This window comes from Corvus cornix, chromosome 1 (assembly GCF_000738735.6).
Source record: "Corvus cornix cornix isolate S_Up_H32 chromosome 1, ASM73873v5, whole genome shotgun sequence".
NCBI lineage: Eukaryota > Metazoa > Chordata > Aves > Passeriformes > Corvidae > Corvus > Corvus cornix.
Genome location: NC_046332.1, coordinates 25,730,982 through 25,743,831, shown reverse-complemented (window position 1 = coordinate 25,743,831; position 12,850 = coordinate 25,730,982). Strand labels below are relative to the sequence as shown.

The window sequence follows — 12,850 nt, the reverse complement described above, 5'->3', positions numbered from 1 at the left end:
CTTTTCTCTTGTTTTTGGTGTTGTGCAGAGGGTTTGTTGGGCTACTACCCACACAGACCACTATGCCCTCCAGCCCAGCCTGTACTATGAGGTACAGGCCATATCTTCTAGAAACACAGCACAAGGAAAGCCTTCCAAGGACGTCAAGTGTGGGTGTGCCAGGATGGGGACCTTACAGCATTTCTCCTTTAAGGCTTCAATTTTGTAATTAGGTGAATGTAAGTAGAAAGGTCCTCCTGCATGGCAAACCTACACCTGCTTTGATTACTGTCACCCCCAGTTACTGGAGCATCCTGACCAGGGCTACCCTGCATCAGTGACGGTAAGCGCTCAGCAGTTAAGAATCCTCAATACAAGACACTTGCACAGAGTTATGCAAACCTATACAAACCAGCAAGCAACTATCAGCTTCTTGAAGCCTTGCTTCTTTTTGCATGTTTTGTTCTATATTGTTATTCTCTTTCTTACAAAGATGCTGAGAACAACCTGCAGCAGCAGTGCTGTGGATTAGCAGGGTATCAAAATAGAAAAAAAACCACTGTCCACACAGGATATCTCAGAGTATTTTTATTTAACAAAAATAGCTGTTTAATTAGAAACCAACAGTGTCCACATGGTTACAGAATTTCATAGGCATCATTATTAACTCTGCATGCAGCTCCAATCAGGCTCTATAGTCACCTCATCACCACAGCAACAGCACAGCTCAGAACCTTAACATCCAGGTATGGCATCCATACATTGTGCGCCTGAAAACATACACAGTGTAGCGAGCCTCTCTATTACAGTTGCCACAGTTTCATTACTTTGGTACAAAACCCATTGATAATGCTGTAAGTCATTAGTTAATTTGTGACTTGCTTTTAAAATAACTGGGCTGTTCCCCATCAAAGATTTGATTTCTGTATGAAGAGTATGATTAAAATTGAGCTGCTCCTTTTGGTCACTTGACAGGAGTGCTGTACAGTCACTCCCCCCGCCTTGCTTCAACTGCCATCAGACCAAGGAACTCAAAGGACAGACTATCCCTGTCCCAGGACAGCTCATCAGCTAGTACTTCATGGCTCCAGATTTTATTTTTTTAAAAACAAAAAACAGTAGAGAAAGGAACATATACATGGGTGGCTTCAAGTTTCCATTTCAGGATAAGGCAGATAAGTTTACATGTGTAAATGCCAGTGCAGCTGAGCCCCCCCTTAGGGGGCTGTTTCAGCAGGCAGCCTGCAGAAAGAAAAGCTTTGAGGAGCAGGCTCCCCTGAGCAGCCAGCCTGGAAGGGCTCCCTGGATCCCAGGCAGCACATGCCAAACACATTAATCATGCACCTTGTGTGGTAAAGATTGAGGCTCACAGAAAGTGATGAGGAATGTCCCAGCTAGAGGGAAAACACCTTCCCAACCCCACTGCTGTGAAGTCTCCATGGCACTAAAAGCAAGTGATGAACCAAAGCTGCTTCTTCAGCTGGAAGAAGAAAGGAGGTCTAAGGAACACACAGAGAGAAGGCATGGAGGGAAAGGCTGCATTGCACCTTCCTCCTTGCCAGCTCTCCTGTATGCTTAAACTCACCACAACCTGCACAGCAACAGGCCCACTCCATAGGCATTTGTTGCTGTGCTGGTCATGCTGCCCGAGTATCCAAGGTGGCCAAGCCCAGGCCAATTCTGTGCAACTCCTCCTCAGTGTTGAAGCAATTTGGAAAAAATAAATTATTTTAAGAAACAGATGAGAGGCAAATCCCAAATTGCTTAAACTGGACAAAACAAAAGAATTGCCCACTCTAAACATTCATTGTTCTGCTCATGAGGAAAGAAGAGGTAGAACTAGTGGACAGAGACCCACCAGAAGCATAAAGGCATTTAAAAATAATGGTGGAAAAATGACAGACCATAAATCATCATTTTTCAATGCCTCAGGCAGTCATTCTGTTAACTACCATAATTGAAGGTGTCAATTTAATCACACCATAGTCAAAATTCTCTAAGGGCACAAAGAATAGCTTAAAAGCCTGTGAGTTACCTTCCTTCTCAGTGCTACACTAACACCCACCATCTCCCTGAAACAGTCCAGCCCCAGGTTGTGAGGCAATGACTCCTGTAATCACAGGAACCTGCAGCCCTGAGGGACAAAGGCAAAGTTATCCAAGGGTCCCTTGGATTAGCATTTTGCCTATTTCAACTCCAAGTTCCCCTCCAGCTTTACAGTCCCTTGGGCACAGGCCTTCGTGGCACAGGTAGTCCTGCTGATAGCCCACCCACCAGTGTCACAGATTGCCCCAGGACACAGTTATGTTTTTGGGGAAGCACCATGATCAGCTAAGGTAAACCTCGGGCAGCAGGGATGACAGACAGGAACAGGAGAAGCAGTCCAAGCTCCTCAAGGAAGCATGTGCAGAAACGTGTACCAGTCCTCAAAACAGAGCATCCAGCATCACAGGGCAGCCTCAGAGAGAGCCACACTGCAGAGCACAGCCCTCAGGCCACCTCCTGTTCCAGGCCCGGGGCTCTCCACAGAGAGGTCTGCTAGTGTGCCCTCATTTCTGCCCTGCAGCAGCACCTCATGACAGAGAGCAGCAGTTCACCAGACAATCACAAAACTGCCTGCAGATGGACAGTGTTAGACTAAAACCTCCCAAGGTTTTCTCATTCTTTGAGAAAATTTACTGTTCTTTGCTGCACATCCCATATATGCAACAGAAGAACAAAAGGCATTTTAGAAAGAAGATATTTGTTCTTACTTACGTAAGAGCTAATACATTTACCTTCTAAAATGTGCTACTAATATAGTATAAATATGGATCGTATACCGTTAAGGTGGCTGCCTTGGGAAGAAAAGGCAGAGATTAAAAATAGACCTATATCTTCATATGTAGCCACCAAGAGTCTTTTCTTGGTGCACTACTGGCTTTCAGGTGATCCGCTTTGCATCTGCTCTCGCCTCCTGTAAGCTCTCACAATACTGCAGATGCCGCTGACCAAGAACACCAGCGAGATGGCCGCAAAGTAAGAGGCATAAATCATGAACTGCAGAGAAGGGGAAAAGAAAATAAAAAGAAGTGGTTAAACCAAGCAGTTAGCAGATTTGTAAGAATGTTAAAAAAATAAATGAGTTCCCTTCCTCTTCTAAAATATCAGGAATCAGTGGTTATTTCTCTGTCAAATCCTTGACCCATAAACAGGTAGCTGAGAAGTTTTACAGCTTAGTTTATCTTCCTCCCTTCCCTATCTCCCATCAATAAAGGTAAGAGCATCTATCATACCTGGGTGAAGATGCCCAAGCCAAGCCCACTGGCATCCACGACAATCAAAGTGAGCAGAGTCTGAAGTGCTAACGCAATGAAAGTATTGACCCCAAACACCAGCGCATACCGCTCCACACTGAGATTTGTAGCAATCTGGAACCTGGAAAGAAAGGTCAACCAGAAACATAAGGGAAAAAGCAGGGGAATGCATGAATGGCAGGAACATTTCTGGGCAGAACGACTATGCACCCTGAGGAGTTACACTGACTGGTTTAGTATTTTCCACAGCTAAACTACATTGCACAGATAGTGTCCTTTCCTAAATAGGATCATGATGGATTAACTTAGAAGCTAGAAGAGACCCATAAGACACATGCAACCCCTCTTTTTAAAAACAAACAACCCCACCCTCCACTGAGGGAGCCCTGTGGGTTTTGGTGTTACTGAAGCAGCCCTGCTGTCCAGTGTAAAGGGTCTTGCCACGTGGAGAAGATGAAATGCACTCTGGCACCAGAGAACTGCTGGCAGTCTCAAAGCTTCAGTCTGTTGCTGTGTGGTCCATAACCTCTTGCAACCTTCTAACCAGAACTCCCTTCGCAGTTGCCAGTTTCAGCATCACCCCTCTTACTGTGCTTGAGCTGTCTTGGAGTGATTATGTGGTTCAAAAGCAGCTATCCTTTCCCCCCCAAAGTGACAAATAACATTGAAGTAGTTTTCTTACAGGTTAGGGAAAGTTGATGCTTCAACCCAGGCAAAGCATTGTCCTTTCCTCATCTGTTAACACTTCACTACAGGCACACTTACGAAAAACATCCCCCTAGCAATCAGCACTACCTAATATTTAGAAGCAGTCACTTCAGTGTCACAAGACTTTTAAGCTTGGGCACACTGCCAGCCAAATATATCTCCATGCCACAGCTTCCAATCTGAATCACAAGACAAACCCTTGCAACAGACTCTTGTTACACAGAAAATGTGCTGCTTTCACACCAGCTGTAACCTTGAGAGCAGTTTACATTACAAATACTCACGTTGCTATTGTGATTAGCATCATGTAGATAATTCTGAAGACGACATAGGATGCATAGCACACCCAGATGTTACGAACAGTGTCCATGACATACACAGCAGCAGCAATAAGAAAGGAGAACAGGGCAAGTGCCACCTCACCCCACATTGCCCAGGATGTTTTTATGTGACCCACAACAACAACTGCAACAGCTCCTGTGAGGGGAAGGAAAGCATAACTCTTAGTAATTACAGTTGGAGCAATTTGGAGATGGTGTATTGGGAGCTCTACAGCCCCTAACAGCCAAACATGAATGAAATGGAGGACACAAATGAGAACACCTTAGCAGCTCTCCTTCCTGACCCCTCCCTCACCTGGAATCCTGCTGCAAAGTCCCATTTACTTTTACAGAAACAGGAAAAAAATACATAGGTCAATGCTGACTGCCTCCAAAATCTTGTATCTGGCTCTGGAAGCATGACAGCCCCAGGCCTCAGAGCACTGCCAGCCAGTCCTCTACACTTGACTGTGGCAGTGTGGTCAATAATTGGGCAGTCTCTATTGAGAAATGCAAACCCTGGTTCTCAAAAGCACTCACCTAATTATTTAGTGGTGCTTTAGCAGAGGCTAGGAGGGAGGAAGACACTACTCACTTTAAAGCACAGTTGTTAGAGCTCTCTCCCAGGAGGCAGAAACACCTACATTTACTGCCATCTCCACATTGGGCTGTAACAGTAAGTAAGAAGAGGAGTCCAAATCCACATCTCCTGGGATACAGCCTAATCACAGCGTATAATCACGCACTATTGATTGTGCAAGAACAATCCTTTACAACCCGAACAGGTTTGTAACTCTGGCTGGATTTTATGAAGGGTGGATGGGGAGAAAAGACAAATCATAGGATGGGAAAGCATGTGGTATTTCATGCAATTCAACAAGCAGACAAGGTGTGTTTCATGCACTATCACACTTGCAACTACTGAGAAGCCTAAATACACATTACATCGATAGAAAATTCCCGTTTCAAGTAGGCCTTGTTCTGCAAACAAGCCAAATAGCAACCAACAGCATAATGGCTGTACACAGCAAACCAGACAAACAGCATACTGATAAAGGGAGGTTTACAGGACATCTCTGAAAAACAGGATTGTGTTCAGCAGTAGACCACTGCACAGAAGTGCTACAGTGCACCATCTAAGCCCTTTGTAGCCCTTAGCTGGCCTGCTGTCTTAGAAAACCTTAAAGCACACCAAGACTCCTTATGTACCATCAGTTTGCACAAGCCTGCGATCCTGTCAGACCTCACATCAATCTCGCAGACTGGTGAAGAAGGGAGCTATGCCAAGGCAAAGGATTTATTTTCCCCCACTAAAGTCTTCTCAGTGCCTGCTGTGACATGACCTGACTAACATCTTGTTCTTTGAAAGTCTGGCTTCCCCAGTAGCAAAACTCTGATATGCAAAAAGAAGCTAAATCCTAGAGCATTCTTCCTACTGTCTCAGCAATTCTGAAATTTGGGAACAGACATGAAGATCTCATGGCAATTCATGAAGTTGTGCTCTCCCTATGTGCCCAGGCTGTATCAACCTGACACCTAATTAAGATATTCAGTCTCTGGCCTTCAATGAAACACATTCAGCTGATCCAGTGGTTTCACAACCCAAACTGATAAAGGATTGCCACACTCCAAAGAAGGTGCAGGGATGCAACATAACATTCAGCTGATCTCCCTAGAAGGAATACTACTTCTCTTTCCCAGGACAGGGAGCCGACAGCTACATGAGTCACCATGCCAACTTAAACCCTTCTGCAGGGCAGGGATGGCAACAGCACCTTATGCAAAGGTTGCCAAACATTGCTCCTAACTGAGCACAGAATGACTAAGAACAATGCAAATGGCAAATCAGATCTGGGATGCAGCAGGAGAGGTATTTCTAGTACAAAGAGAAGAGTAAACAGCATGTGCTTCTCTAAGTCTGAGGCCTCACTGAATAAAGCCGAGTGCAATTCTGGTTATCGACCTTCAAAAAGAATGCAACTCAAACCAGGTTTGGTGCAAAGAGGGGCTAATTAGGAAGAGAACAAAGAGCTTAAATTTACCAAAGAACAACTAGAAAAACCTGGCTTCTTTGGCCCAGAACAAAGATTTTGTGTTAAAATACAAACTTGGCATGACATTAGAGACAAATAAACTGCTCATTAATAAATTCAAACTGGAAATCAGGAGTCAGAGCATTTGCACCAGTGCCTAGGAAGGCAGGTCACTGCATGCTCATTCTCAACAGGTGTTAGGATTTCCAGTCCTGTTACACATTTCAAGCTTTTAGTTGTGAGTATTAATTCATTAAACTTTTCTTCTTTCAAGCAATTAATCTCTATCAACTTGAAGGACTTTTGGTTGTGTCTTTTGAGCAGTTCAGGCTAATTTGCTTTTATGAAACATGACCCAAAATGATTAGACTATTTAGAAAAATGACACTTGAGGAAAAAAATCAAAATGGGAAACTAAAAAACTTCAGTTTTACAAGAGTTTAGGTCCATTGTTCACAGGCTTTTAAAAAAAGGACCTTGTTATCAAAAATGGTCATGATAAGGTTTGAAGAATACCCCTCCATATATATATATTTAATCTTGCTGATATTAGGCCACATTATGGGTCTTCTTTCCCTTGATACCAATTCTTCTCCTTCCCGGGACAAAGGCAGGATGGTAGAGGAAGCTAATTCAAACAAGAAGTAAGAGCCACAGGTTCATGCTAGAGTGGAGAAACAGTGTATGAGACCAAGCTATTCAAGTGCAGGTTTAGCACACCAGGGACTGAACAGACAAAGTCATCAAGTTGCCAACAGCTTCAAACCCAGCTAACAACGGGTTGTACACTAGCTTTTAGAACTATAAACCAGCCACAGCTTCCTACTGAACTTCAAGAAGGGGCTGAGCATGCCCAAGAAAGCACTAATAATTTATTTGTGTACTTTGGTTTCTTTTGCCCCCAAGGAGGTGATGTCCACAGCAGATGATGGAACAATGACTCCATCAAAGAAAAGAGACACGCTGCAGCAACATCTAGAAAACCTCTGTAAGGGTATGTTAGCTACTTTAAAAAGGTATTGCCCTAGTTCTGGTAATGAAACAGTACTGAACAACTTCATAAACAAATGCTTGTGTTGACTGACCTACCTGTCCCTTTCAAGTCAACCAGCTTCTTTCATCTTAATAGCTTCTGCTCCTAACAGTGCTGAAATGACTAACCATGGCTCACTGCATGCTGTGCGTGTGCAGGAAACCTTGGTACCCTCCCGGTGGAAAACCAAACACACAGGACCCCATGTCTGACTGAGTGCTTAAAACAAGCATAACCCCACCGTCATAGTGACAGCCAAGAACACACAGTCAGCCACATGCCTGGAGCCTTCTGCCAAGTATTTCAGAATGAAGATTGGCTTGGGAGGCTCCTCTAAACACCTACGTACAGAATTACGAGAATCAGGGCTGCTTCAGCGACTAACTCACACTGAGCACCTACCTGTGCATGTCAGGGAAGATTCACCTCAGATGCCAGGGTTTACCTCTCCTGCATGCTTGGGGGAATGCGAGGCACTTCCAAATCATGCTCTAATGACCTTGAGGGAAACAAGACATTTCTCACAGCAGAACAGGAGCTATGCCAGAAGCTTACCTAGGAGCGTCGAAGCTGCCTCCACAGCACCATTGTAGATGTCCGCGCTGTGAGAAGGAAGCACCATCTCCCACAGGCCCTGAGCGTAGTTGATGACCTGAAAGTAGCCACAGGTGGACAGTGCCCACCACACAGACCAGCAGAGCATGGTCCTGGAGGAGTAGCACTGCAGCAAGTCCCGCCAGAGATCCTTGAGCACCTTTACGATATCTACTTTCTGTTTCTGCATAAATAGGAGAAGGAAGGGGAGAGAAATGTTAAGCCTTTGTTTATGAGTACTCCACACTGCTCCACAAAATTGCCCCTTTCAGTTGGTCTGATCACTGGTGAGTGACAATACCACTCCTGGACACAAACCTCTACAGAGTAATGAATAAAAAGCTTTCCCATCTCTGCCAACCAGGGCTGTATCCTTACATGCAGAGGAAGGGTTCAGCCCCAATCACCTCTCCATCTCTGGCTCTCCCCAGAAGAGAGCAGGGACAGACACATGTTATGTGAGCAACTGAAGGGCACCAGAGAAGAAACACCAGAGAACAGGATACAATATCCACTTTGACAAGACAGGATCAGAAGCCAGCCATTTACATCACAAAGGCAAAAAAACCCCACTGACACTTTTAAGTCCTGATTCAAATTCAACCAAATTTTGTAGCACAGAGAACATGAAAGACATCAAATGACTATATCTCTCTCCATATAAGCTGATTTTTTCAGTACAGGCATTTGGGGTTTATAAATACTCAGAGAAGCAATCTCATTACCACATGCTCTACCCCTGTTCAAGCTCACCAAGGCTTCAAGAAGGTGAGAGATGTCACTTGGGGATCTAAAGCAAAACAGAAGCTACTTCCACCAGACACTGGCAGCTCCTGCACATACAAGTGCCCTGACAAATGACATGAGATAAGAAATGAAGCTTTCCACTCCAAATCTTTCTAGAAAAAGCATGAAAGGGGGCAAACCCTTAAAAAATAATTGAAAACAGATCTATTCTAGCAACAGCGGATGACAACAATCAAAATTGCTTTTTACCTACAGACTGTTACAGTCCTGTTCTTTACCACTTTATGTCAAGAGCAGCAGAGGAAAAGAGCATGTCTTTACTTTGTAGACCAAAGTTCCTGGTTGCATTTGCTGCATGCACACATGTACAGAATCTGTGTAGACCCTGTAGGGCAAAACCCTGCTAGTCTGAGTAGCAGGAGCAGTTACTTCATGCAAGACTGGGCAAAGCCCCAAGGCCCACCCAGCACCTCAGGCCCCTGTGAATTTGGATTCCCTGCAGGGAAACACACAGCATTGTCACAGGACTGAGCTATTGCACATTGTGCTGTCACATGTCCAGTTTCAGAGTGGTTTCCAGACAGCAGCAGCAACTTTGGGCTCTTGGCATTACGCCCTTTCCCTGGGGGAATTGTGCAGTGTGTGCCTGGGAAAGATTGTTTCCATGAGCAATAAAACTCATTTTAAAATGTTTCTACTAAAACCCCAAAAAACCACAGCCTGGTTTGTCCTGAACTCTCTCTCTTCCACCCCTTCAAGTGCCACTGATTTCTAAGCATCTTCATTGAACACCACACAGTCCCACCAGTGCTATGCCAATGGCCTAACTCTTGCTCTGTGGATACCATTCCTCCAAAACACAACAGAACAACTCGGGAAGAGGTGAGCTTATGGCAATGTGACTTTAGCACATAACTCCCACACAGAAGATTTCACACGAAGCTCAAGTTTAGGTGCAGAAAAACAAGTGAAGGGAACCGTCACACACACTGCAAAAACTGATCTGGCTGTTCAGCCCTAAGCACATGTCTGATAAGCCAGAAAGGCCCACCTGCCCTACTATGGCCTGGCTGTGTCTCTTCAGTACAATTATTCCTACAGGCATCCATGCTCATGAAATATGGTTGCTGTTACCTCAGTAAGAAGGACAATCATCACACTCCAGTGCTCCTCAGCCTTCAGCACCTGGTGTAAGTGACCTCTGGGGAGTTAGGCAGGTGTACTTGCTCCTTTTCTAAACTTTTCTCCACTACTTTGGCACTACATGTACCCTCACAGAAGGGGAGTAAAGTAAACAAAAGGGATGGATAAGTTATACATTAGTCATTATTGGCACAGAATTTGTCTTAACAAATACCCTTCAGCATGCAAGCATAACTCGGGTAAAAATATCCTTGCTCACACAAGATCGTGCTGGATGGGGCAGGATTAAGTCCCTGGAATGTTAATACCTTTAATTCCTAGCTGTAGCTGGAGAAGCAGAAAGCAGCCCTGGATGCTGCCTCCCCCAAACCGGCTAACTGGGGCTTACTTGCTAAGAAATACCCACTGCTGACTAATCCAGCAGTCGCGCTTACCTTCTGGCTCGTTCTCAGAACCAGCATGGCCTCCTTCTGTCCAAGAAGCAAGGCTGGCCTCTCCCCAGAGCCAAGAATCCCCCTGCCTGCATTCCCTGGAGCAGCGTGACCAGCAGGGACCTGCCAAGCAGGCAACTACACACTCACACTGGGCCTCAAAACTGGAGGCTGCTCACCCAGGTAGGACCCAGCAGGTCCCTCCACCAAGCAAGGGTCCCCACACTTGTTTCCATACAAATGGCTTTGCCAGAGGTTATGCAGCCCACAAAAGCCACAAGTCAGGGCACTACCTTGGTGTTCTCAGGGGCTTGCATTAAGCTGATACTATGCAAATGTGCTTCCTGCAATTTATCCATATTCTACCCTTCTATAGCTAATCAATGTCTGCTTCCAAGTGCTCTCAAGAACTACTACAGTTTCTTTCCTAGACCAGTTTCCTTCCAGGGTCATACGATAAACCCCAAATATTATACAGCACAACTTGCACAACAGTTGGAGTAACAATGTCAGAATGTGAGTGCAAGAAGAATTGCCTCTTTTCTGCAAGTCACTGGGTGCATCCAGAAGCACACACAGAGTTTGGAAATATGCTCAATTTTTAGTATCCCAGAGATGTCCCTTGCTTTTGTACCAATGGATGGCAATCTGATGCCCAGAGCATTCAAACTGCAGCCTTGTAAGACAGGGAGAGCAATTTCAGAAAAACTAAGGAACAGCCTACCATGCTCAAACAGCAAAAGGATGCCAGTAATAATTCTCCTCGTGGCATAAATAAGGAAGTGAGATAAGTAAAGGGATTCTCTTTTGCTGTTAGATATTACATCTCTATGCTATGTACATACAGGCACATCTCACAACCATGTCAGTACAGCATCTCCTTCTCATGTAAACTCAGGGCACAACTCACCTGTTTCTCTGCTGAATGACCCTCCCCATTTAAGGGAACTTTTGCCTCATCCTCCCAGCCAGGTGCCCTCTGCACATCGGGATGATCTTGGACAACTGCTCCATTTTTACAGTCCATGACCTTCATTTCACAGCTAAGCCGCTGACTTGAAAGGTGGTGAAAGAAAAGGCTTTTTTGTGGCATGGGCAGGAACCACGCCGTGCCAAAGGCAATGGATATGCTGGTTAAGGAGATAACATTCAAGCTGAAAAGGGACCATCCCGCTACTGACACAAGGATCTGCCCAGACACCGAGCCCACTGTGTAGCCCACCAGGGTGGCACTTCGGCAGTAGCTGGTAACCTTTTGGTACAGATTGATATCGACGACACTGTAGATGTAGGAATAATAGGCGATGTCGGTGGCAGTCCCCATCCCGTAGAAGAACTCAAGGAACTGGATGGCCCACAGCTCCTGGGCATACAGCAGCATGAACCAGGTGACGATGAGGCTCAGGCCCTGCAGCAGGACCACAGGCTTGTACCGCAGGTAGTCCGTGGCCAGGAACACGGGGAACAGCAGCGCCAGGTAGGAGTAAGTCCACACCGGGTAAATCTCGTTGAACACCTGCGGAAGGGAAAAGACGGCGGTGACCCCCAGCACTCACGTACTGCGAACAAAACACGGACAGACAGACACGCACCACGCGGGGGGGGGGGCTGGCGGGAAGGAGGGTACTCGGGGCCGCGGTACCTGGGTCTCGGAGAGGTTCTTGTGCGGCCCCAGCAGGTACCGCGTGAGGAAGGGCTCCGACGGCCGCACGCTGCAGAAGAAGCCGTAGGCGCAGAGCAGCGCCGTGGGCAGCGCCCAGCAGCACGCGCCGCCGCCGGCAGCCCGGGCGGAGCGCTGCGCCGGCCGCCCCCCGTGCGAGTCCGCCATGCCGGGCCGGGCCGGGCCGGGCCGGGCCGGGCCAAAGGCGCTCCCGGGGCCGGAGGCTCCGGTGCCGGGCGCGGGCGCGTCCCGGTCACCTCCCGAGAGGAGGCTCGGGCCCCGGCCCGCGGCGCTGCGCCCACGCTGATTGGCCGGCGCGAGGGGGCGGGGCCACGCTCCGCTCTACGATTGGGCAGTGCCGCCCCTGTGGGCGGGGCCAGAAGCCGTGCACGCGGGAGGGGAGGGGCGGGGCAGGGCAGGGCTGGGCCGGGATCGCCGCGGGTCACTCGCCCCCGAAGTTCTTCCGCTCCCCGTTCCTCCAGGGGCAGGTGCGCGCCTTTCCTGGAACCCCCTCAGCAAAGAGATCCCTGTCTGCTATGCTGTGCTTGTTCGTGCTTTCCTGGCCCAGACGCGTTCGGCCGCTGACCTCTGCCGCTTTCTTCCCTTTCGCGAGATAAGAGCTTGAATCACTTCTGTTTAATAAGGCAGAGCCTTGTTGTCCATCCAGAAGAAATATTAGACAAATGGGGAAAATAAAACGATTACATTCAAAGTCATTATCTCAAGTTTTGCCCACTACTACTGTTCCTAAAGCTTTGCCAGTCCTGTAAACTATTTGCTGTTTTTCTTCTCAATCTATCCCACATTTTCCTTCTATCTACTTGATTTGCCTTTCCCTTTGCTCCACTCCCTTGATCTCCACGACATTGCTACCACTGCTAGGGCTTCCTACTTTGTACCTGAAGT

The 12,850-nt window shown here is 46.9% G+C and overlaps 1 protein-coding gene across 1 annotated transcript; it reads right to left on the bottom strand.

Annotated features, from left to right (window-relative positions):
* Positions 1-552: 552 nt before the first annotated feature.
* SLC19A2 (solute carrier family 19 member 2) lies at positions 553-12,112 on the bottom strand. The gene is made up of 6 exons (XM_039552460.1): positions 11,927-12,112; positions 11,195-11,800; positions 7,925-8,147; positions 4,268-4,460; positions 3,255-3,396; positions 553-3,018 (listed from the first exon to the last, which is right to left on the bottom strand). Exons 1-6 carry the CDS (start codon positions 12,110-12,112, stop codon positions 2,893-2,895), a joined length of 1,476 nt encoding a protein of 491 aa, XP_039408394.1. The 3' UTR covers positions 553-2,892.
* Positions 12,113-12,850: the final 738 nt, after the last annotated feature.